Source organism: Mastigoproctus giganteus, chromosome 12 (genome assembly GCF_048544385.1).
Source record: "Mastigoproctus giganteus isolate SK-2022 chromosome 12, ASM4854438v1, whole genome shotgun sequence".
Taxonomy (NCBI): Eukaryota; Metazoa; Arthropoda; class Arachnida; order Uropygi; family Thelyphonidae; genus Mastigoproctus; species Mastigoproctus giganteus.
In genome coordinates, this window is record NC_143586.1 from 85523662 (window position 1) to 85548098 (window position 24437).

At 36.1% G+C, this 24437-nt stretch overlaps 1 protein-coding gene across 6 annotated transcripts in view; it reads right to left on the bottom strand.

The window, feature by feature from the left end:
- Window positions 1-24437, bottom strand: part of LOC150077241 (sorting nexin-19-like) — a 266545-nt gene that overhangs the window by 213797 nt on the left and 28311 nt on the right. For all 6 annotated transcript variants that reach the window (XM_090386300.1, XM_090386297.1, XM_090386298.1 and 3 more), the window contains exons 2-3: window positions 22426-23436; window positions 2290-2434 (exon numbers count right to left, since the gene is read on the bottom strand). In XM_090386300.1, coding sequence (XP_090242426.1) covers window positions 2290-2434; window positions 22426-23436 — 1156 coding nt within the window. The remainder of the gene's footprint in view (window positions 1-2289; window positions 2435-22425; window positions 23437-24437) is intronic.

Sequence of the window (24437 nt, forward strand, 5' to 3'; positions counted from 1 at the left end):
TTATATATTTCATACTTTGGAACGGAACCCCTTTATTACTATGGGAGCCATAACTCAGTATTCACGGTATTTCTCAGGAATGTAACTCCCGCGAATAGCGGGGGTTTACTGTATAGTCATTCTCCCTCTAAATATCTGTTTCCATTTTTAAAATGTAGTATTACCTGTTACAATTCTAGTTCTAATTTCCTTGGTCTCATTACCTGTTAGCAGACTGCTAAGATATCTGTATTTATCCACTTTTAAATCCTCTTATAATCCATTTTAAATAGTTATTTCCTTTTCACTGCTTCCTATCACAACTTGAGATTTATCAAACGTTGTCCTTTTCAAACTTAGTTCTACATTCGTCATAATGTTCCATAAACCTCCCAAACAAAATCTGTAAACTAGCTTCTGTATCAGATATTAGTGCCAAATTACCTGCAAATCCCCCTGTGCACAATTTTACCCAATCTTTAAACCTTCCTTTCATGTCTCTTCTTCCATCCTCATCACCCTATTACTATCACCTCTATGTAGATACATACTGAACAATGTTGGGGGGGGGGGGGGGGTACGAGAACAGATTATTTTCTCATTCCTTAACTTATTTCTATTTTTTTTCACATTATCCACACCCATTCTCAACATTACTTTTTTTACTACAATACAGTTCTTTATCAATTCTTTACCAACAAATTCCTATATCTTTCAGTATCTCAATCAATGTTTTCCAATTTACTCCATCAAATTATTCTCTAAATCCAAAAGATACTGATAAATATTTTTATCTATCTCTATTGTTCTCTTTCTTGGTGATTCCTTTCTGACTCTTGTGTTCTCTCTCTCTCTCTCTCTCTGCAAAGCAGATTTTTTTTTTTTTTTTTTTTGGCTGGTGCAGCATAAGCCTCAGGCTTCCTTGCACCATATGGCTAATAATAATAATAATAATAATAATAATATTTTTTCCTTCAAATTTTTCATTATTTGTATTGCATTCCACTTCCATTCCAACACCCATATTAATCCTTTCCCATCATTGCCTCCATTCTTTTATTTGTTATCCTTAACATCACTTTTGCTGCAGGCAATAACAAGATAATTGTTTTGATTCTTCAACTACAAACTCACCAAACTAATGCTCCTTTTTCTCATTTTTCCTTTCCACTTTTGTTTTTTGGAATTGCCTTCCTTCATATGTATTTCCTGAAAATTACAAGAAAAAACATATCTCACCAGTCAAGAAAATGTTTGCTCAAATAACTTTCAATAATGATGCAAACTTTAGCCAAGACTGTTAATCAAGTTTCACAGTAGCAATGATAAAGTTGAGAAATTTTTGTTTAAATTATTTCTTTCCTATGTATTTACATTTTTTTTTTTATATACAATGCACATGTCTATTAGGCAGACTTCACATTTTATTTCTTCTCTAAATTTACCACTGCAGTTTGTGATCATCTTTAAGCTATAAGAGAAATTACTATCCCAAAGGCACTTTTTCTTTTGAAATTTTTTCCGTTCAATCTTCTGCACTACAAACATTTTATTGAAAAAAATAATAAAATAATTTAATCAGGGAAGGACATTATGTGGTGTTTTTCCATAGAATTATACTCTTAGTAATGGCCATTCTTATACCATGTGAATATTAAGATAGTTTATTCAGTTAATAACTAAATTTAGTTATTAACTGAATAAACTATCTTAACATTCACATGACATAAGAGTGGTCGTAATGACCACTCTTATGTCATGTGACTTAATTAACCAAGACTTAATTAACCAAAACATGTGACTGTTTTAGTAATTAAAAGTATAATTCAATAAGATAATTATTTCATCACACTTAGCATTAGTGTTGTTAAATTTTTAACAACAGTTGGGAGATACAAATATACCATAATTTTTAAATTTGAATCTAAATTTGAATTTAAAATTTGAAATTTTAAAATTTAAAATTTGAATCTAAAAGGACTTATAAATGATTTATTTTATGTAGTACAAAACCAATCGATTAAAATTAATTACAATGACAACTAGGCATTAATGTCTATTATGGAATGCAGTATCCAGCATTTCTTATATTTAGACTCCCATATCACGATGTTCTCGGATCATAACAAATATAAAAAAATTTCCAGTAAACATGGTTAAGAATTAATTTAATTAATGTTTTTAAAATTTAAATCCTCAATCCAATGAAGACAAGCCTAAATCTTTCACTTTAATTTCCATATAAACAACAGAAATAATCATATGTTCATTATAAACACTTATTTTTCATTGTATTAATGCAATAACTACCTTTAAGATGTTTTCTCAAATTTGGACTATCTTCAAGCCTTTCCTGTAAGGTGACAAACTCACTAAACCTCCTTTTAACACTTGCAGTACGTCGCACGAGTTGAAGAAAATTTTGCGACTCAGCATCATTATGCAAGCCATCATACTAATAGAGTGAAATTAAATATGGAAATGATATTTAATAAAGGGCAAAATCATTTAAAACATACCTAGTAAAAACAATTAATACATTTTCAAATATCCAAAAAAAAATAATAAAAGTGATGAATTAGTAAAAAGACAACAAGTTAGTTGGTTTCATTTGCATTAATCCATTTTACACAAATATAGGATTATATCATCCCCACTATACCTTAACATGGTGGTGGAGTTTGTGTGCTCTAATGATCCTGAGAGCTAAGTCAGTAGTAGCTTAGCTACTGGTAGAGCCACCCAAGCTGGAATGGGTCGAAGATGAAGAGATAGACGAAAAGAGATACCCTGGTCCTCCAGGTTGGGAGTTGGGCGTAGGGCTGACAACCCTGCCCTATAAAAAAATTTAACCATTATGTATAACTTGATGAATGAAACCGGACAACCCTTACAAAAACAGACCAAAATCTTGAAATAAGAACACGAGTTTGGTATCGAGATTTGGAACTTGGAACGCGTGTACCCTGTTGCAAGCCAGAGCTATGAACAGCATAGCAGAGGAAGTTGAAAAGTTAAAGATGGATATTTTTGTTCTTCAAGAAGTTAGATGGAAAGGTAAAGGTGTGATTAATAAGTCAAAATTTACAATGTATTACGCTGGTATTGATGACAGACAGGAAGAAGGGTGCAGGATTTCTCATTTCTAAGAGAATGAGCAGATCAGTGCTTGCCTTCACACTAGTGTCTGGGAGAATTTGCAGCTTTAGAATTAAAGGAAATTTCCATAATCTGACCTTTATTAATGTGTATGCTCCAACTGAAGGTGTGAATGATGATGTTGCAGATGAATTTTATGATTAACTTCAGGCTGTATGTGAATGAATTCAAAGACATGATATTAATATAACTCTCAGTGATTCTTCAATGCTAAACAAGGCAGGGAAGAAGTTTTCATGCGTCTATTTGAGAGAGACAGCCTCCATGAAAAAACAAACAATAATGGTCTTAGAGTAGCACAATTTGCTGCTGCCAACAACTTTAAGGTCATGAATACCTGGTTTCCAAGAAAAAATTTCATAAAGGTACATGGAAAATCCCTAGTAAAAATCAGGTTAATCAGATTGATCATGTACTGGTCTCTAAGAGGTAGGCTACTGCAATTGAAAATGTCCGTTCATTCAGGGGTGCCAGCTCTGATTCTGTTAATTTTTTAGTGGGAGCCAGACTGAAGTATAAAATAGCCCTAGTAGCAAGAGAAACACTGAGAAAACTAAGTGGTTAGACTTGTTGAAATGAAGTACCAGGCAGAGTTGGCCGAAAGACTGCAGGAATAGGATAACAGTGACAAGACTGAAGACAAATGGACATATATAAAGGAAGCTATTCTGGGGCAGCATGTGTAACTTTGAGTGAGACTTCAAGACTGAGAATGAGGAATGGTGTGATGAGAGAAGCAATAGGGTTGAAGAGACAAGCCAGGGTGAAATGTTCGCAGTGGAATAGCAGAGCGAATAGTGACCGCTACAGTGAAAAACAGATTGTCAACGAAATGGTGAAACATTACAACAAGGAAAGTAAAAAGTTTCATAAGAAGATTAAAGAAAGCACACAGGAATTCAGATCAAAAGTTACTGCATATAGAGATAGTGAAAGAAACTTGCTGACTGAGAAAAAGGAGGTTCTGAAATGGTGGAAAGAGTATTTTGAGAGCATCTTGACAGGAGAGAAGACAAAAACAAACAGCTATTGTACTATACAGTAGAACTGTACAATGAAGATCCTAGTTTTGAAGAAATTTGAAAAGTTAAGTGCTTAAAGAACTTTAAAGCACTGGGAGCTGATGGAATAACTGCAGAGTGGCTCAAGAATGGTGGAGTGACACTATGGAGAAGAATACATAATCTGATACTATTATAATATGGCCTGATGAAAAAATCCCAGATGAATGGACATTTGGAATCATATAGTCAACTAACAAGAAGAATTATAAAATGCTTTGTTATAAACTGTAGAAGTATTACATTACTGAGTGTAACTTCCAAGGTTTTGTGGGGAGTTATTTATAAGAGATTGGCAGCATATTCAGAAAAAATCATTGGAGAATATCAGTGTGGTTTCGGACCTAGTCACTCAACAACTGACCAGATTTTCATTTTGAGGCAGATACAGGAAAAAGCATTTGAGTACAATATACACTTATATAACCTATATACAGATTTCAAGCAAACTTTTCATTGCCTCAACAGAGAGGAAATGATCTCATTCTCTTGGGCGTACCTACAAAGATTGTTAGGCTCATAAAATTAGAAATGAATGGACATATACGCACAAAGACAGTGCAGGTCTATGCATATATGCTGATGATTTTGCTATTATCACTAAAGAACCAATGGAGGAATCAGTGGCCAGGCTGGATAGCATTAGTAGAGGCATTTGATGCAAGAAAGCAAGCTTATGCAGCATCAGCCAAAAAAAAAAAATAAATAAAGTAAAATAAATAAATAAAAAATAACCACTTCCACTTCACCCCTCTGTTCATTCGAAATACCTGTCCAGCTGAGCCTTAAACTTATTTAGGCTATCAACTTCCACGACAAGGGATGGAAGTCTGTGGGGTGTTACAGTGAAACTTCTCCTAACGGACACCTCTCGTTAACGGACATCTCTCTACAATGGACATTTTCAAATTCCCCAACTCACCTCCATTGGGTTTAACTTGTTTGCAGCTTCTGTCTAGCGGACATTCTCTGTAACGGACGCAGACAGGCAATCTACACTGTTTCGTTTAGATTAGCACTTAATTTGATCTCCCCATAACGGACAGCAGGCGAGCTTACGGCCCTTTTCTAGGAACTTTTCTTCCACGTATTGCCTCAATTGTGTGTTTATTTTCTATTTCCGATTCTCTGAATTTTATCAAGGTTTATGTCGCGGTTCTAAACCCTTTTTCAAGAATTTTAAGGCACGTGTAAAACTTCTGATGAATTCGGTGTATGCGAGGGGGGAGGGATATGGTCGGCCTTTTGTCTTTTCAGTTTCAGTTTTGTTCAGTGTCGTGTGAAGTGCACAATGTCTTCTCGTAAGCATTTAACTTTAAAAGATAAAGTCGAACTCATTAATGCGTATGATCGGCAAAAAAAAATAGTGTTCGCACTCTCGCTGCAAAATTCAAAATCGGGAAGACGCAGGTAAGCGACATCCTAAAGAAAAAAAATGAACTGCTCAAACAATTTTGGCAACACGGAAATGATCAGGTTCAAAAATCATTCCCGAAAACTGTTGGACTTCAAATTGACAATGTTACGTATGAGTGGTTTTGTCGCGAACGTGCTAAAAAAATTCCCATTAAAGGGCCTATTATTAGGGACTCCCGCTCTCCCGCTCCTGCCCACTCGGCCTCCGTAGCCGAGTGGGCAGGAGCGGGAGTGCAGTAGCACACGCTCTTTGAGTAGACCGGGGTTCAAGCCCCTGCCTGCTGAATACGGTCGATCTGCCAACCCGCACTGGACTAGCGTGGCAGATTATGGTCCATTTCCCTCAGCATGAATTGTTGAGGAGGCTTCCACCCTGCAGTGGGTTGATAATGGCTGCACTTTACTTTTATTAGGGAAAAGGCATTGGAGGTTGCAAAATCTATGGGAGTAAATGAGTTCAAAGCTTCTGTGGGATGGCTAGACAAGTTCAAAACTCGGCATAAAATTTCTTGGAAAACCATAAGTGGTGAAGGTGGATCTGTTGATACCGGGGTTGTAACAGAGTGGACCGTCAAATTGGAAGATTTATGTCGTGATTTTGAAGCTAAGGATATTTACAACTGTGACGAAACAGGGTTGTTTTTTAAAGCAGCTCCTGAAAAAACAATGAGTCCAAAAAACGAAAAGTGCCAGGGCGGAAAAATTTCTAAGGAACGCTTGACTATTGTGTACAAATAGGCTGGGAGACTTTGAACAACCTCTTGTTACAGGAAAACCACAAAATCCTCGTTGTTTCAAGGGCATAAAGTTGAATCTTGAATGTTGATTGGAAGTCTAATAAAAAAGCGTGGATGACACGAGATATCATGAGCGAATGGATAAGTCACTTTAACCAAAACATGATTTGTCAAAACAGAAAATGATTCTTTTCATGGATAATGCTGCATCTCACCCACACGTTGAATTGTCCAACATTCAAATCGTTTTTCTGCCACCAAACACATCTGCAGAGTGTCAGCCCTTGGATCAAGGGATAATAAAAAAAATTTAAACTTCACTACAGAAAACGTGTTTTAAGACATCTCATTGCAAACATGAACGATGTAACATGTGTGAGTGACCTTGCAAACAAAATCAGCATCCTAGATGCGATTCAATGGATTTCCTCTTCAGTAAACGCAATTAGAAAACAAACTGTCGTGAACTGTTTTGTAAAGTCTGGCTTGTCAAACGCAAAAATTGAAGTTGTGAACAGCAATGTGGAGCACCACGAAGAACAAGAACTTCATCTATTGATAACGTACGATACTTCAGCTACAAGTGACCCTGGCTACAAAGATATAGACTCGAACCTCACTACAGAAGATGGTGCTATAGATATCAATGACATTATCATCGATATTTTTCAAGAAGTTCCTCATGAGGATGAAGAAATGGAAGGGGGTCATTATGTCGAAGAACATATTAACAACGAACCACCGATGAAAATAGAAGTGCTCATACAAATCAATCGTTTAAAAATGTTTGTCGCCGCTGAAGTATCTTACTGAAGGACTTTCGATGGTTTCTTCACTCCAAACAAATGTTGAAAACAAAATTATCAGCCGGAAGAAGGTGCAGAAGAAAATAAGTGATTACTGTATGTATTTTTCTTAAGATAAAGTCATAATATGCATAGCACAATTGTATGTATATTATTTACAAAAATATTGTGCAAAATCTATATATAATTTAATTTAATTTTACATAAAACGTTTAACGATTTTTCTTTCTCTTGTGTATGTAATTGTATATTATTTACAAAAATATAGTTCAAATTTTAATTTAATTTTACATTAAACGATTTTTCTTTCTTTCTTTCTTTTTTTTTTTTCTTCCTCAGACTTCTTGTTAGTGGACACCTCTCTCTAACTGACACATTTTCGTTCCCCATGGCTGTCCGTTAAAGGGAAGTTTCACTGTATTTATAATTTTGTGGAGAGTTATAGTGAAGCACAAAGAAGAGAACTCAGGATAAATAAATTGAAAGCAAAATATATGGAAGTCCAGAGAATGGCAGATAACCTTGAAAATTTAAGAACCAGTGGCTTCTCGTTTGAGCATATTCAGAATTTTACCTACCTAGGTTATAGTGAACCACAAAGAAGAGAACTCAGGATAAATAAAGTGAAAGCAAAATATATGGAAGTCCAGAGAATGGCAGATAACCTTGAAAATTTAAAAACAGGTGGCTTCTCGTTTGAGCATATTCAGAATTTTACCTACCTAGGTTCACAAAAAAATCAGTCCAACTCTATTATTAATGATAAGTCTCTTATCCTGAGTGGAAGCACGTTTCTATGCACATGAAAAACTATGAATATACAAAAGCCTTATTAGACCAGTTGTGAAGCTTGGACATTAACGAGTAAAGATGAGCAGTTGTTAAGAGTGTTCAAGCATAGAATTTTACAAAAAGTTTTTGGGCCCATATAAGATGTTGATTAATCCTGGAGGATCAGGAACCATGATCCTCCAGGATCATGGTTCCTGATCCTCCAGGATTAAGATGGTCAAGATGGTCATCACAGATTTGTGATGAGTCAGAGATTTGCCTGGTTGGGACATGTTATGAGAATGGATAATAGCAGAACAACTAAGAGTATTATGAAATGGGCATCTATGGGGAGGAGGGCGAGAGAAGACACGAAAAAGCTGGATGGATGAAGTAGAAAAGGACTTAAAGACCATAAATAAGAATAAGAAGTTGGAGAAGTTTGACTTCTGGAAGGGCATACTGGTGGAACATCGTCAAGAAGGCTAAGACCCACCATGGGATATAATGCCAGTAGAAGAAGATAGGATTATATCATATAATCATATATCTGTGTCCTATAGTCTACTATTACTGTTTCATTAAAAAATAAATATATATATATTTTTTTAATCTCTATTACAGATAATAAAGTACAGGGAGTTCCCGGTATCCGAGTCTCCACAGTTACAAGGTTTTGAAAATTAAAGAATTAAAGCTTTTTCCCTTGAAAAAGTTGACCAAGCACTTGAATATTTTTTGTGAGAACGATCTTTATGATCGTGCAACAAATGGTAAACATGAAATTAAAGACATAACTAAATGCTACGACACAATTTTATCTGAAAAAATACAACAAAAAAAAAAAAAAAAAAAAAAACCCACAAACAACTCTGGATTCATTCTTTATTCGTGCAACTGAAAAAGTGTAATTTCAATAAACTTTATTTAACCTTACGTTGTGTAGTATATTATAATAAAAAATGTTCAATAAAATAATTTTCTCATTTTTCAGTTCCTTCATCCATTTTTTATTATGTACAAGTACATAATAAACATTACTAAATAATATGGTATAGATACTCCATATCTACTCCTCCTTCACAAGTTGCCCATGTATTTCACTACCTCGAATAAGTAATGCTTCACTTGCAATACCAGGGTACCTGCCCACCCACCGATGAAAAGCCAACTAGCTTTGAAACGGTGCCGTATGGGTGGTGACGCCCACTGAGAATACATAACAATAGTCTTCTCTATTAGTGAAGCGTTACTTATTTAAGGTAGTGCAATACAAAGGCAACTCGTTGTGAAGGATGAGCACAATATGAGATACAGATGAAATGATGCTTTTCATACTACTACCATAGTTTTTCTTTAAGAGTTGTCTATGGTGTATCTACACCGATATTATATACAGGGTGTCTCAAAAATATTGGTACAAACGTTTAGGGGAGGTAGGTAACATCTAAAGGAATGTGAATCGCATAGGAATCCATAACTGGAAACATCACCATAAGTTGGTACACGGCGCTGTTCATCAGTTCGCGAGAGGGTAAAATTTCTGGTTTACTCATTCAAGCAGTAGTCGCCGCACGAAGAGCATGCATCGATATACGAACTGTGAGCTGGCAGATATGCACCTAGTGTATGAATTAGCAGAGAGCCCACACAGGTGTGCACCCCCATGTGGCACAACATCGCTTCGCAATAAACGTATGGGGAGGTATAGTCGGCCCATACCTGTTACCATCCCGCATGAACTCCGCTAAATATCGGATCTTTCTTGAACAAATTCTACCAGGGTTACTTGACGATGTTCCAGCAAATGTCAGATGCAACATTTGGTTTCAACATGACGGGGCACCTGCCCATTATGGAAGGTGTGTTCGTGGCCATTTGAACAGGTGTTTTGGGCGTCGATGGATCGGCCATGGTGGACCCATTGCCTAGCCTCACGCTCACCTGATTTATCGAGCCTTGATTTCTTTCTGTGGGGGCCCTCAAATCTATCATGTATGAATTGCCTGTGGAGACGAAAATGGATCTCGTGGCGAGACTCGTCTGCGCTGCTGCTACTGTCAAAGAAACTCCAGGAGTGTTTGACCATGTCCGCCAATCCATGCAGCGTCAATGTCACGCATGCATCGCATCTCATGGTGGAACCTTCGAGCATCTGTTGTAACATCATGAAATGCATCCATCTCGTACTCCATTGTTAATATTATGTCAAATAAATGTTTGCCATTAATTACTGTCTTGTGTCATTTCTGCTTCTTGTGCCTCTGCTACTACTTTCCCGTGACGTTTCTCGTTATGGGTTCCTATGCGATTCACATTCCTTAGATGTTACCTACCTCCCCTAAACATTTGTACCAATATTTTTGAGACACCCTGTAGATATAGAATCTTAAACTCTTAAAATATTATGCCTAGTTGTATTTAAATAATAAACATTACGAAAATTGGTCCCCGTTTTCAGTGTATTCATTTTAAGTGGAATTTTCTGGAACCAATTATCCTCAGATAACGAAGATCCCCTGTATTAATGAAATAAGTTTGTTTTCAGAATAGTTGAAGAACTGTCCTTGCTCCAGGCATTAAACTTTTATTGTCCACTAGGTTGTTAAGGGATATAAATTTGTTTTTACAAATTCTAAAACAAGCACCTCATTAATCTATTTCAACAGAGCCACATGATGCTTTAATGCTTACGACTTGAACCCATTTTGCACTAAATTATGCTTTAAGAAGCAGATAAAGAGCCTAATGCAGGTGATGGGTGAGGTAAAGTTAAACTTCACTTTCTGTAGTGGTCTTTCAGTTGAAAAGGTGGATGTGTTATTAATCATTTACTTATTTTTCATATAATTTAAAAACCTAAATGCAATTATTTCTGTTACTGCTAAATTTATTTTATGAACTGACTCAATTTATTGAATATGCTGACTGTGATCCTGGGTAACTGATGAGGATGGAAATCCCCACACCTTGAGCCCATATGCTGCACAAAAGTGTAAAACCTATTGTTAACTACTGTGCTCCTATTTTGGCTGCAATAAAAAACAGTTACAACGAAGTTGTAAACTCTTCGGGCATAGGATGAAAGCTTACTTTTTTGAACTGATTGCATTTGCATTTACATTCATAAATGAGGAATTCTGTAAGGAAGGAGAGGACAGAAGTTTACTAAACTCTAACAGGGAGCTAAATGATTTTGTAAAACAGAGAACAAAGTGGAGGAGAAATTGTTGAAGTTAAACATAAAAAAGTCACCTGGAGCAGATGGAATCTATTCAGTTATATTGAAGGAGGCAGCGAGGGAAATAAGCAAACCCTTAGCCATAATTATGAGAGCATCCATAGATTCAGGGGAGGTTACCCATGGACTGGAGATGTGCAATGTAACCCCAATTCATAAGGGGGGGGATCAAAGAGTGACACAAATAATTATAATGTTAGTTTAACTTCTGTTCCAGAAAAAATAATGGAGTTACTGGTTAAAGAAGTGACACAGGATCACCTAGACAAGACTGCAGTAATAGCTCAGACACAGCATGAGTTTGTTAAGGGGAAGTCTTGTCTGACCAGTTTTATTGGATACTACGATGTGGTCACAAACTGGATGCAAAAAATCATTTTGAAATCATATATTTGGATTTCAGGAAAGCTTTGGATACTGTTGCACATGGAAGACTGATGTACAAGCGGTATGGCATTAAGGGCAAGTTGCTGCAATGGATAAAGGGATGGTTGAGTGGAAGGCGGCAGAGGGTGATAATAAATGGACACTGCTCTGTGTGGATTAATGTCATTAGTGTGGTCTCCCAGGGATCCAGTGTTTGGCCCATTGTTGTTTTGTGTATTTATCAATGATATCGATGAAGGTATATCAGGCTTAATGTCCAAGTTTCCAGATGATACAAAGGTTGACAGGGTTGTTGATGATAGCAAAGACAGTATGCTACTGCAACAGGATCTAGAAAAGTCAGGCAGATGGGTTGAGAAGTGGCAACTGAAGTTTAACATTGACAAATGCAAAGTACTACATATGGGTAGTAGTAACCCAAGAGAAACGTATCAACTGTGTAGTATTACACTGACAGTGGTAGAGAATGAAAAGAACCTGGGGGTAATTGTGCAAGCAGATATAAAGTTTTCTGAGCAGTGTAGACAGTCTGCAAGAGTAGCTCATGGTGTCTTGTCAATGGTATACAGAAATTTTTCTAGTAGGGATAAGGAAGTGATTATCCCCTTGTATAAGGCAATGGTACTTCGTGTATAGAGGTCTGGAGGCCTCATTTTAAGAAGGATGTAGAGCTGTTGGAATGAGTACAGAGAGGGGCAACAAGATTAGTGAATGGAACAAAGGGTTGCTCTTACGAAGAAAGGCTTCAGTTTAGCAGATTACAGTGTTTGGAGACTAGGCACCTGCGAGGTGATCTGATTGAGGTGTATAAAGCCTTGAATGGTTTGAGCATGCTCAATGCTGATGGGATTCTTCCTCTTGCTCAGAATAATCACCTGAGAGGGCACAAATTCAAATTGAGGAAAGACAGTTGTAGGATAAATGTGCAAAGTTTGCCTTTAGCCAGCGGGTAGTTGATTGGTGCAACAGACTTCCATCTTTTGTTGTGGAAGTTGATAGCCTAAATAAATTTAAGGCTGAGCTGGACAGGTATTTGGAACGAATGGAGGGGTGAAATTATAGCGGTTTTTTTTGGCTGATGCTGCATAAGCTTGCTTTCTTACATCACGTGCCTTTGCTAATGCTAATTTGATTGGATACTACAATGAGGTCAACAAAGGAACTGGAGGAAAAAAATAATTTTGATATCATATACTTTGATTTTAGGAAAGCTTTCCATACTGTTGCAAATGGAAAACTACTGCACAAGTTTGAGAAGTATGGCATTAAAGGCAAGTTCCTGCTATGGATAAAGGAATTGTTGAGTGGGAGAAAAAAGAGAGTGGTAATCAACGGACACTACTCTTCGTGAACTAATGTTATTAGTGGTGTCCCACAGGGATCTGTGTTTGGCCCATTGTTGTTTTCTGTATTTATCACTGATATTGATGAAGGCTTAATGTCCAAGTTAGCAGATGATACGAAGGCTGGCAGGGTTGTTAATGACACTACTGACAATATGCTACTGCAAGAGGATCTAGAAAAGTTGAGCAGATCGGCTGAGAGGTGGCAACTGAAGTTTAACATTGACAAATCTAAAGTACTGCATATGGGTAGCAGTAACCTCACAGTACGGCATCAACTGTGAGGTTCTACACTCAGGGTGGTAGAGAATGAAAAAGACCTGGGGGTAATTGTGCAGTCAGTATGAAGTTTTCTTAGCAGTGCAGATAGTCTGCAAGATTAGCTCATGGTGTCTTGTAAATTATATACAAAAATTTTTCTAGCAGGGATAAGGAGGTAATTATCCCCTTGTATAAGGCAATGGTCAGACCACACTGTGAGTACTGTATACAGGTCTGGAGGCCTCATTTAAGGAAGGAGTTAGAGCTGCTCGAATTAGTACAGACAGTCATGAACTGTGAATATTTTAACAATGAACTCGCAGTCTTGCCGACTTTTTGATGTGAAACATCCTTGGAATTCCTGTCACAGATAATGTCATCTGCAACAGGAATCCCCAAGGAAGTGATGTTATCTGCCAGAGGCGCTTCCCCCATTCACACTACTAGTATGTGCCGAGCACTCACCAGTAGTCGTAATTACTAATAGTCACTAGTAATTACCTTAATGTGATTAGAGCACGTGGCGCATTTTCCATGACAGTTATGATATCTTGAATCAGCCATGTCATCATGCCCCCCCTCCTTTACGATGATACCTGCATACGATGGTATCTCGAGTTGTAACTTTTTAGAATTTTTGAATAGTATGAAGTCACAATCATACTTCCTGATTGTATGATTAAGTATAATTGGAACAATACAAATATTTGTCAACAATTTATTTTTTCATCTGACATTTTCATAACATTCCATTGTTAGGTGCCTCGAACAGCTGCGTATGTTGTTTCAACTACAAGATCAGTACTTCAATCGACGCTGTTTTCTAGAGACATTAAATATGTTGAAATCGCAAGTATACATCTCTTACTTTAGTTATCATAAATCCATTGTATCTTGTCGTCCAGAAATTATGAAAATTTGCAAATGTTCAATAAAATATTTACAATACAAAAGCTCTTTTATTTCATAATCGATATACAAATCAAAATACCTAGAAGAAATGCAAAGATTCATCACATTAAACCATCTACCATGCATGCTCTGCACACGTGCCACTTTTTTTACTCTTCTATTTTTTTTTTTTTTTTAACAATTAGGGAAATATATAATGGATACATTTTTTTTTCAAGATAAAATTTTAATATTGGGAATAAAAAATAACATGAAATATTTCCCATATCACAAATAACAAAAACGATCAGAAAACATTCTACAGTATAAAAACAAATATTACATAAAAAAACAAACTCTTCGAGAAAAGGTACACAAAAATCACAGAATACATGAAAAAAATTATACAAATATTCAAGAAAAATTTATTCTAAAAACTGCCATATAGAATTTACTTCTTTATTAATATTTGTTGTCAATCTTCTGCTTTGCTCAATAGTTGAGCATTGATTACAGAGGAATAATTTGACATAATGATCCGAATCAAATTGAAGCAATGGTTTTCCATTTAGTTGTATGGTCATCATAACCCGCAACGTGTTTAATTGTCAACATTATTCATTCATTCACACAATATTATTCATTACTCGATGGGAATGTTTTGACTGTATACCCAACTAGTTTTATCATTTCCTAATGGATGTCATCTGGCCCCACAGCACTTGCACATGTGAGAAAGAGTGCTGCAGTTAACTCTTCCTATGTAAAGGGCTTTTTATATGGTTCAAGCAAATTTGAAGAGAAGTTTAATGTATGTTTCTCACTTTCCTCTTTCAGGGCCAAAAACTTTGGCGGAATGATGTTATTGCAGAGATTTTTTGCAAATTTTCCCCCTAGAGTATTTGCAACTGCAGCAGCTCAATCTGCAATTGGGCAGCCAGTGTGCTCAATGATCACTGAAGGGCTTGGTGGATATTTTCCCTTTATTTTCCAGATGTTATCCCAGACTACTTTTGAACAAGCAGACTGGGTTATCGAGGATGTAGAACTAATTCAAGATTTCCTTTGGCTTTGACGTTAGATATAGCATGCTCTTGCATGTGCACATTTAAATGATATTAAATTTTCAGTTGTGGGATATCAGCGGAATATCCCTCAGGCTTTGTTTTGTGCATTTTTTGCTGCTGCGCATTCTGAATTCCACCAAGGTTTGGGAAATAGTGGAAACCAGGTGGATGTTTTTGGAATTGAAGCTGTATGGACAATACTTTGTGATATGATGTATGTGATAGGCTCCTGGATGACTATAGCGATGTCAAGATTTGCCAGATGTTGAAAGGCATTTCGCTCAGCCTGATCAATCTTCCATGCAAATTAAATGGAAGGCAGTCTACCATTAGTTAGGGTGGTTATCATGGGGAAGTGATCACTTCCATATAGTTTTTCCTCCACCTCCCAAGTAAGGGAAGGAAAGAGAAGGGAAGCAGATAGAAGTTACTGTAATAACCTTTATGTTCGCTTGCCTTCGTGGTTAAATGAAGACCTATGAAAACGTGTACGCGAATATCACCAGGTATAACAGTACATTACTAGCCTGCGGAGATGGGGGAAACCCCTGGTGCCGTCAGACAACTAACACACTTATACATCGTGATCCAACGGTACAAAACATTACACATCACAATATCCATACACTTTTAAATCTCTGGCCTTTACGATGTACTATATCACATGACAATGTATACTACGAGGATGAGGGGAACCCTGCAGTTTGACCCAAAAACACTTTACACTGTACATCATTAGCATGATTTTGGAAAATTCATTAAAAAATTTGGTTGTAGCAGAATTATGGTCCAGTATTGTCAGCTTCAATATCATTGTCTCTTTCTTCAAAATTACTTAGTTCTATGGTGTTGAAAGATAACATAGTCCCTAAGACAAACAGGCTCACTGAGCCCCTTTCTCCTGCAATTCTCCTTATTTGTAACTCATGATGCTGATCTTGGCCCCCCACATTTTCCCCCACCCCTCCTCCTCCTCCTCCTCCTCCTTAATGCCCCTATTTAATTCATAATCTGTATATTCATTAATCCACACAAAGTTGTCAATCTCAGCACTAAAATCATCTATACTAATTCTTTTACAATGCAACATGGCAATGTCTCTAGCTAAATATAAAATAACAGTGTGATTACACAGCAAAGGGGAAAGTTAGACTAAAGGATTGCAACTGATACCAATATAATAACTGGAATAAAATAAGTACATGACAACAAATGCCACTATCAAGTGGCATTGATAAATAAAAAAGAACATGATATACTTTGTCAAAAATCAATACTCATGCTGTGAAAATTGCAACTCGTCAACAACCTTGGTAGCACAGTACCATTGGCAATATGTTGATCACTAGGGTTCGGATTTTTATGACCTTAAATATGATGAAAAATATGATGAAAATATGTCATTAAATTTAACTAAATATGACTAAATAATTTACCTCGATGTACCGTATAAATGATAATATTTACTTTTTTTATTCTTTTAAAGTTGTACAGCGACTTGTTATACAAATTTCTAACAAGTAATATAATGAAAATATCACAATTTGCAAGTTTTTTTTTTTTTTTTTTATATAAACATTAAAATATATTTTTTTTAAACATACAAAAACCAAAATGTATAGGCTAAGGTACTAGGCTACTAACACTTAAGTTGCTAAGTACTTTCCATTGCATTGCGATAGCTGTATCCACTCCAAATGTTTTGGAGTTAATTTCCTTGTATCATCTGCTAATATTCGCTTGTAAGGACCTCTCAAGGAAGAGAGGTCCTTCTAAGCAGAGAAGGACCTCTCAACATCACAAGATGTGATCATCGCAAAATTAAACGCTTTAATGACATTGGGAGCTAGAGGAAGTCCTTCAACTGCCGTATCCTCTAAAACGTGGGAAATTTTGCATATGCGAAAAGCATACCAAAGGAACCTCGTGACGTACAGAAATGATGAAGGAAACAAGACCAACACAACAACGGAAACAAAACGGTACACAAGGACTTTATTCAAAAATGGCAACATAGCACTGGCTGCCATGATACAGATGCATCACTGCGAAAGGTGAATCTAGCAACAGCTGCACGATTAGTTTTATCCAGAACCTTTGAGATTCGATTTAGATGGTTCATCTGAATCAAGCTTTCCAACAATAAAATTAGCTATATCCTTCACAATCCATGGTTTCATCAACTGAACCCCACACACAGCTGCTTCCAATATCTTCGTGAATATTATTTAAACACTGCAAGTAATAAAAAAATTAATTAATTAAAATATAGCCTACACAGCATTCAGTCTTTTGGATTTTATTAAATAATAAATTATTTAATAAAATCAAGGAGAGCATACCGATTTATAGCAGTCCTCAAGGTAATTTTTGTGTAACGTTCATTCGTCAGGAATTTTTCAGGAGCAGTATTTTTCCAAGAAGCTTTTGAAGACTGGATTGTTCACTTTGTTCCAAGGAATGTTTGCGGCAACCATTGCTTGGCATAAATCGGCAAACAATGTATCTAGTGTTTTTTTGGTTTTCTGCAGTAAGCAGCTGCTGTGTAGTACGCACCCCTGAAATTCTCCTTAAGTTTGCTTCATGCAAAGCAGTAACGTTATGCTGTTGTAATTGGGATACTTTTGCACACGGAACCTTAAAAATGTATTTACATATTTATTTAGGATTATTTATAAAAATTATTATTATTTTCCGATTTATATGAAAAAACTAAACATGCATGAGCATTAAATTTGAAATGTCCATATATCGAAGCATCCAAAAATAAAAAATGATAGATCTATTACCAGGTAATTAATTAATTTACTTAAATAAACTAAATGCAACAAGGCATAATATTTAAGAGTTTAAATTTCTATATAATATTGGTGTAGATACACCATAGGTAACTCTTAAAGAACAACTACGATAGTAGTGTGAAAGGCATCATTTTGTCTATCTCATATTGTGCTCTTCCTTCAAAAACGAGTTGCCCATGTATTGCACTACCTTCAATAAGTATCGCTTCACTAATAGAGAAGACTGTTGTTACTTGTCTTACCACCATCCACTGATGAAAACCCAACTAGCTTTAGCATTTTAGCATTAGCATTAGTAGAGGCATATGATGCAAGAAAGCAAGCTTATTCAGCATCAGCCAAAAAAAAAGAAAAAAAAAAAAAAAAACAACCACTACTCCCATTTCACCCCTCAATTCGTTCGAAATACCTGTCCAGCTGAGCCTTAAATTTGTTTAGGCTATCAACTTCAACAACAAGCGATGGAAGTCTATTCCACAAACCAACTGCCCGCTGGCTAAAGGCGAATTTCCGCACATCTATCCGACATCCGTCCTTCCTCAATTTGAATTTATGCCCTCTCAGGTGATTATTCTGAGCAAGAGGAAGAATTCCATCGGCATTGAGCATGCTCAAGCCATTCAAAGCCTTGTACACCTCTATCAGATCACCTCGGCGATGCCTAGTCTCCAGGCTCTGTAATTTGCAAAACTTAAGCCTTTCTTCGTAAGAGCAACCCTTTGTTCCATTCACTAATCTTGTTGCCCTTCTCTGTACTCGTTCCAGCAGCTCTACATCCTTCTTGAAATGAGGCCTCCAGACCTGTATACAGTACTCAAGGTGTGGCCTGACCAATGCCTTATACAAGGGAATAATCACATCCCTGTCCCTGCTAGAAAAATTCCTGTATATCATTGACAAGACACCATGAGCTACTCTTGCAGCTCGTCTGCACTGCTCAGAGAACTTCATATCTGCCTGCACAATTACCCCCAGGTCCTTTTCATTCTCTACCACTGTCAGCGTAGTACCACAGAGTTGATACGTTGATCTGGGGTTACTGTTTCCCATATGTAGTACTTTACATTTGTCAATGTTAAACTTCATTTGCCACCTCTCAGCCCATCTGCTCAACCTTTCCAGATCCTGTTGCAGCAGCATAGTATCAGTAGTGTCCTTAACAACCCTGCCAACCTTTGTATCGTCTGCAAACTTGGACATTAAGCCTGATACACCATCATCAATATCATTTATAAATACAGAAAACAACAATGGACCCAACACTGAACCCTGAGGAACTCCACTAATAACATTAGTCCACGTTGAGCAGTGTCCATTGATTACCACTCTCTGTCTTCTGCCACTCAACCATCCCTTTATCCATAGCAGCAATTTGCCTCGAATGCCACACTTCTCCAATTTGTGCAGCAGTCTTCCATGCGCAACAGTATCAAAAGCCTTTCTAAGATCCAAATATATAATATCAAAGTTATTCCCTGCATCCAGTTCTTTTGTGACTACATCATAGTATCCAATCAAATTGGTCAGACAAGACCTGCCCTTAACAAACCCATGCTGTGTCTGAGCTATAACTGAATTCTTGTCCAGATGATCCTGCAGTGCTTCTTTAACCAGTGCCTCCATTAATTTTCCTGGAACCGAAGTTAAACTAACAGGTCTATAATTACTTGTGTCAGCCTTTGATCCTCCTTTGTGAATTGGGGTTACATTTGCACATCTCCAGTCCATGGGTACCTCCCCTGAGTCCAAAGAAGCTCTCATAATTATGGCTAGGGGTTTGCTTACTTCCTTTGCTGCCTCCTTTAATATAACTGGATAGATCCCATCCACCCCGGGTGCCTTTTTTATGTTTATCCTCAACAATTTCTCCTCCACTTTCCTCTCAGTTATTAGAAAATCATCTAGCTCACTGCCAATGTTTACTTCACCTACGACATTCCCCTTCCTGAATAACTCCTCATGTGTGAATGTAGATGCAAAATACTCGTTTAGATTGTTAGCCACCTGAGCTGGATCCTCAACTGTTGAACCATCAACATCCAGTGGACCAATCTGATTCATCCCTTTCCTTCTTGAGTTTAAATAGGTAAAGAACTCTTTTCTGTTTTTCTTTGCATCCTTTGCCAAGGATTTCTCATAATCTGCCTTTGCCTGCCTAATCTCCTTTGTGACTTGGTTACAGACCAACTTATATCTATCATAGGCTTCCACGTCACCCATTAATTTGTATGTATCCCATGCATTTTTCTTCTCTGCCATATGTCTCATTAGTTCATCTGACAACCATTTAGGCCTGAACCTTGAACAATATTTCTTGGTTGGTATGTAAAGCCTGGTAGCTTCCAAGATTAGTTCCTTGAATGCTTCCCATTTTGAATTTGCTGTTGGTAAGATCATCAGTTGGTCCCACTGTATAGAATTTAAATACTGTCTCAGACCAGCATAGTCTCCTTTACGAAAGCAAAAACCCTTCCCTTTACCTCTGATGGTAGTTACCTCCTTGAGTAAATCCCACTTCAGCACACTGTGATCACTGCCACTCAGTGGTTCATTTATCTGCAGATTCCTAATGCATGAAGAATCACTACTGATAATCAGATCAAGAGTATTACTCCCTCTAGTTGCCTCCCGAACATGCTGGTGTAGAAAACAATCATCCAATAAATCCACAAAAGCCTTGCTAGTGTGTGAGTGACCAACCCACAAATTCCAGTCAATATCTGGGAAATTAAAATCCCCCATTATAAGACTCTCTGATTTACTGGCCCACTCTATTTCCCTGTACAGTATCTTATTATACTCATCAGAGTCATTAGGCCTATAGCACACTCCTACTCTCAATTTTGATTTACCTACTTTGAAACAGTGCCGTCTGGATGATGGTACTCACTGAGAATAAGTAACAATAGCCTTCTTTATTAGTGAAGCATTACTTATTCGAGGTAGTGTAATTCATGGGCAACTCGTTGTGAAGGAAGAGTACAATATGAGATACAGACAAAATGATGCCTTTCATACTACTATCATAGTTGTTGTTCTTTAAGTTATCTATGGTGTATCTACACCGATATTACACATATTAATTAATTTCCGTACCTCTTTATTGCACGCGTTGCAATATATTATTTTCCCATCCGTTTGGTATGTGTCTTTAGCCTCTTCTACAAAAGAAATCCATTTCTAAAAAGCTCAATTCTGGCTTCATTTCGCCAACAGCTGCAGTTTCTACTGTATAAAATAAGTTGAACGAATAATTCGTTGAACTCGGTATAAGGCGAAACTACTGAAAAGTTTTAAATTATAGCTAAAATTACACTACGGTGTCATTGTGAGTGACTAAAAGAGCCAATCAAAATAACTTTGGAATTCAGCCACTCGTGCCCACCCACGCTGGAATGTGAAATGATTAAATGTAAATTCCCACGGGTTTTTAGAAATATATTTTAAATCAATTTGATAAATAATTTGTTGATTATTGTAAGACAAAATATGAAAGTTTTATGTCAACAAGTATAAAATATGCTATTAAATATGATATTTCATATATTTTTGGAAATTATGACAATGTGTAAAATATGAAATTATAAACACTTCTTTATGATCATCAGACCATGTAACATGGACATACTAAGTTTCATGCCTTTATGTAAATGAAAAATGAATATGATAATACATAAAAATCCAAACTCTATTGATCACATTGCAAGCAGGCTTCTTGAGTAAAGTTCCAAATCCTGACATTGATACAGAGTTCAGCTTTTGGTATTATTACTTTGGTTTGATATTAAAGTATATCAGCAAAAGTACTGATTCTTGGCAAAGTGTGTCATATTGGCACTGCTCTTATTCTGACCTGATCTTTGAACAGGTTTGGTTTGGATTTTATTGGTGCATTAGCAACTAAGGCTATAAATACATCAAGACCACTTTGAACAGGAGTGCAGAACCTTTTACTACTACCTTTACTGCTATTGGTAAACATAGCATCTTAGAACTTAATTCATATAAAATAAAGCGATATATGCACAGTGTATGTGGGTGGAACTACATGGCATTGTTTTGGATAATCAACATTCTAAATATCAAATAAAGCTTCCCCTTTTTTAAGCATAACATTTCATAAAAACTAAATATAAAGGAGCATTTTTATAGAAGATTATATGTATGAAGAATAACAAAAAAGAGCATAAAGAAATGAATATAAGCTCATGAATTGGTGATTTGTTTAGACTTTTACAGACATCATATCACATGGAATGAAGCCATATAACTAAGTAAAACAATGTTAAAACTACCACTGAAAGGATATATAACGGTAGACCAAAGAAACAAATTCTTAAACATATCACTGCAAGTCAATCTCTCATCAAAAAATGATGAGAGATTGACAATACTATTACAACCATAACTGAATATAAAATTTACTAGAAGTAAAATGAAACTGCCTTAATAAAAACACAAAAAAAAAAAAATACCATACAATTGAAAATTTATATTAGTCTTACCATTATTGAAAAAAGGGTATATATATTTCCACCTGGTTCAACTTGTTGTTCTGTACCAGAAATGGTAATATTAATAAACAACTGTGGTTGCTCAATTGCTTCTTCTGCCTCTTCAACATCTGCAGGGGATTCAGTTCCTTTTTTTTCCTTTTGAGGAGATTTTCTTTCAAGCTTATGTTTTCCTCGCTTACTAATAGTAACAAAATTAGTTAATGGTAGAAGATTAGGGAAACGAATATGTGACAAAAGGTCCAAACTGCGGGATCGCATTATCCTCTGATTTCCAGTTTCAGTGTCAGATTTACTAGATGTGTCATCATCATCATCTGTGGCAGATGTACCTTTCTCAGAAAGGTTTACATTACTGTGTGCCCTTCCTTTTTTTATGGACAGTTTAAAGCACTCCAGTGCTGCATTTTCAACTTCCAAATTAGTATCACCACGAATATTCCAATCATCAGAATTTTTATAATAATGCATTTCTATTATTTCAGATGAATGCAATTCACTTGGTACACTTAGCTGTTCCATTAGTGATGATGTAGATGGTATGAATTCAACTTCAGAATTTGCTAAAGATTCAGACATGTCATTGTCAAAAGCCTTTTCTTCTTGAAAATATTCAATGTTAGAAAGTGTTCTAGAAATATTATTGGGAACAATTAACTCTTTATGAATTTGAGGAGTTCCTGTTTGAAGTTCATTTCTTACATTGCCTTCAGATTCTATGTGAGAAAATATATCAACAGTTTGGGATCTGGAAGCATTTCGATACGTACAGTATACATTATGATTAAGGAGCTTAAGAAGACATGTATTTATCCATTCTGGATCAGAAAGTAGGTTCACAAGTGGTTGCAGCATATTTTGGGCTAGTATTTCAATAACCATTGTGTTCAGTAAGGTACAGGTTAATAATTCGACTGGTCCTAATACATCTACCACTTTTCCTACAATTTTTTTCAAATAGCACCATTCAGTTAGATGATCCTTCAGTGCAGGATGCTTCATCTGGGGAAAAAGAAAAAACCTCTTTAAAATAATACTTAAAAGTATAAAAATTTACATAACAAAAACAGAAATTAGAAAAAAACAATTTCCATATTTTTATTTTTTTAGGCACATTCACACATAACATAGAGCAGCTACTACCTTTACCCAGTCTGTCTGTTTGCACACAACTCAACTCCCAATGGATGAATTTTCACAAAATTCTATATTTAGCTTCTTTAGAAAGATATGTCAAACCATTCAAATCAAACAAATAGAAATTTGGCAATTACTTTTCTTTTTTTTTTTTTTCATACATATCATACAGGTCACCTATATACTGTAGCTTAGGGATTTACAACTTGTGGCTGGCCCATTCCTTCGTAATGTGTGGCCTACAGCCATGCAAGTAACCCCAAATGCATCGCTTCATCAGCACATGCTCGAATGCATAGTAGTTCGCAATTCACGCATTGTGTACAAACTGAATAAGTTAGTGTTTTTGTGATTGCTATATAAACAGGTAATTGTGAATATTGTGATTTATAATTTAAATAAAACAATAAGGCCAAATTAATTTTAGATATGCCACCAAAGGAAAAAAAGTAGACATCAGTACCTTGTAGAAAGACTGCATAAAGAGGAAATTAGAAAAAAACATTCCACTAGTTACAAAACTAGATTACAATAAGCCACTCCAAACTTGAAAGTGACAAAGAAAATGAACATGATTGGAATGAAGATGAAATAAATGATGATGCCACTGAAATGGAAGTCCAAGAAAAAGCTCAAACAGTTGAAGTTCTTTTAAAAGAATTAGAAAGTGAATTTAATGATCCAACCACATGGAACTTTAATACCCACAAAAATAATCTCTTATGGTACAACATGGTCCTGAGCTAGTCTTAAATAAGTATCCTGTCACTAATGGCCGATGTTTCAATTCGTGGAAATAAAAAAAAGAGGAAATGATTATTTTATTGCAAAAAAAAAAAAAAAGATGTAATATACTGACAATATGT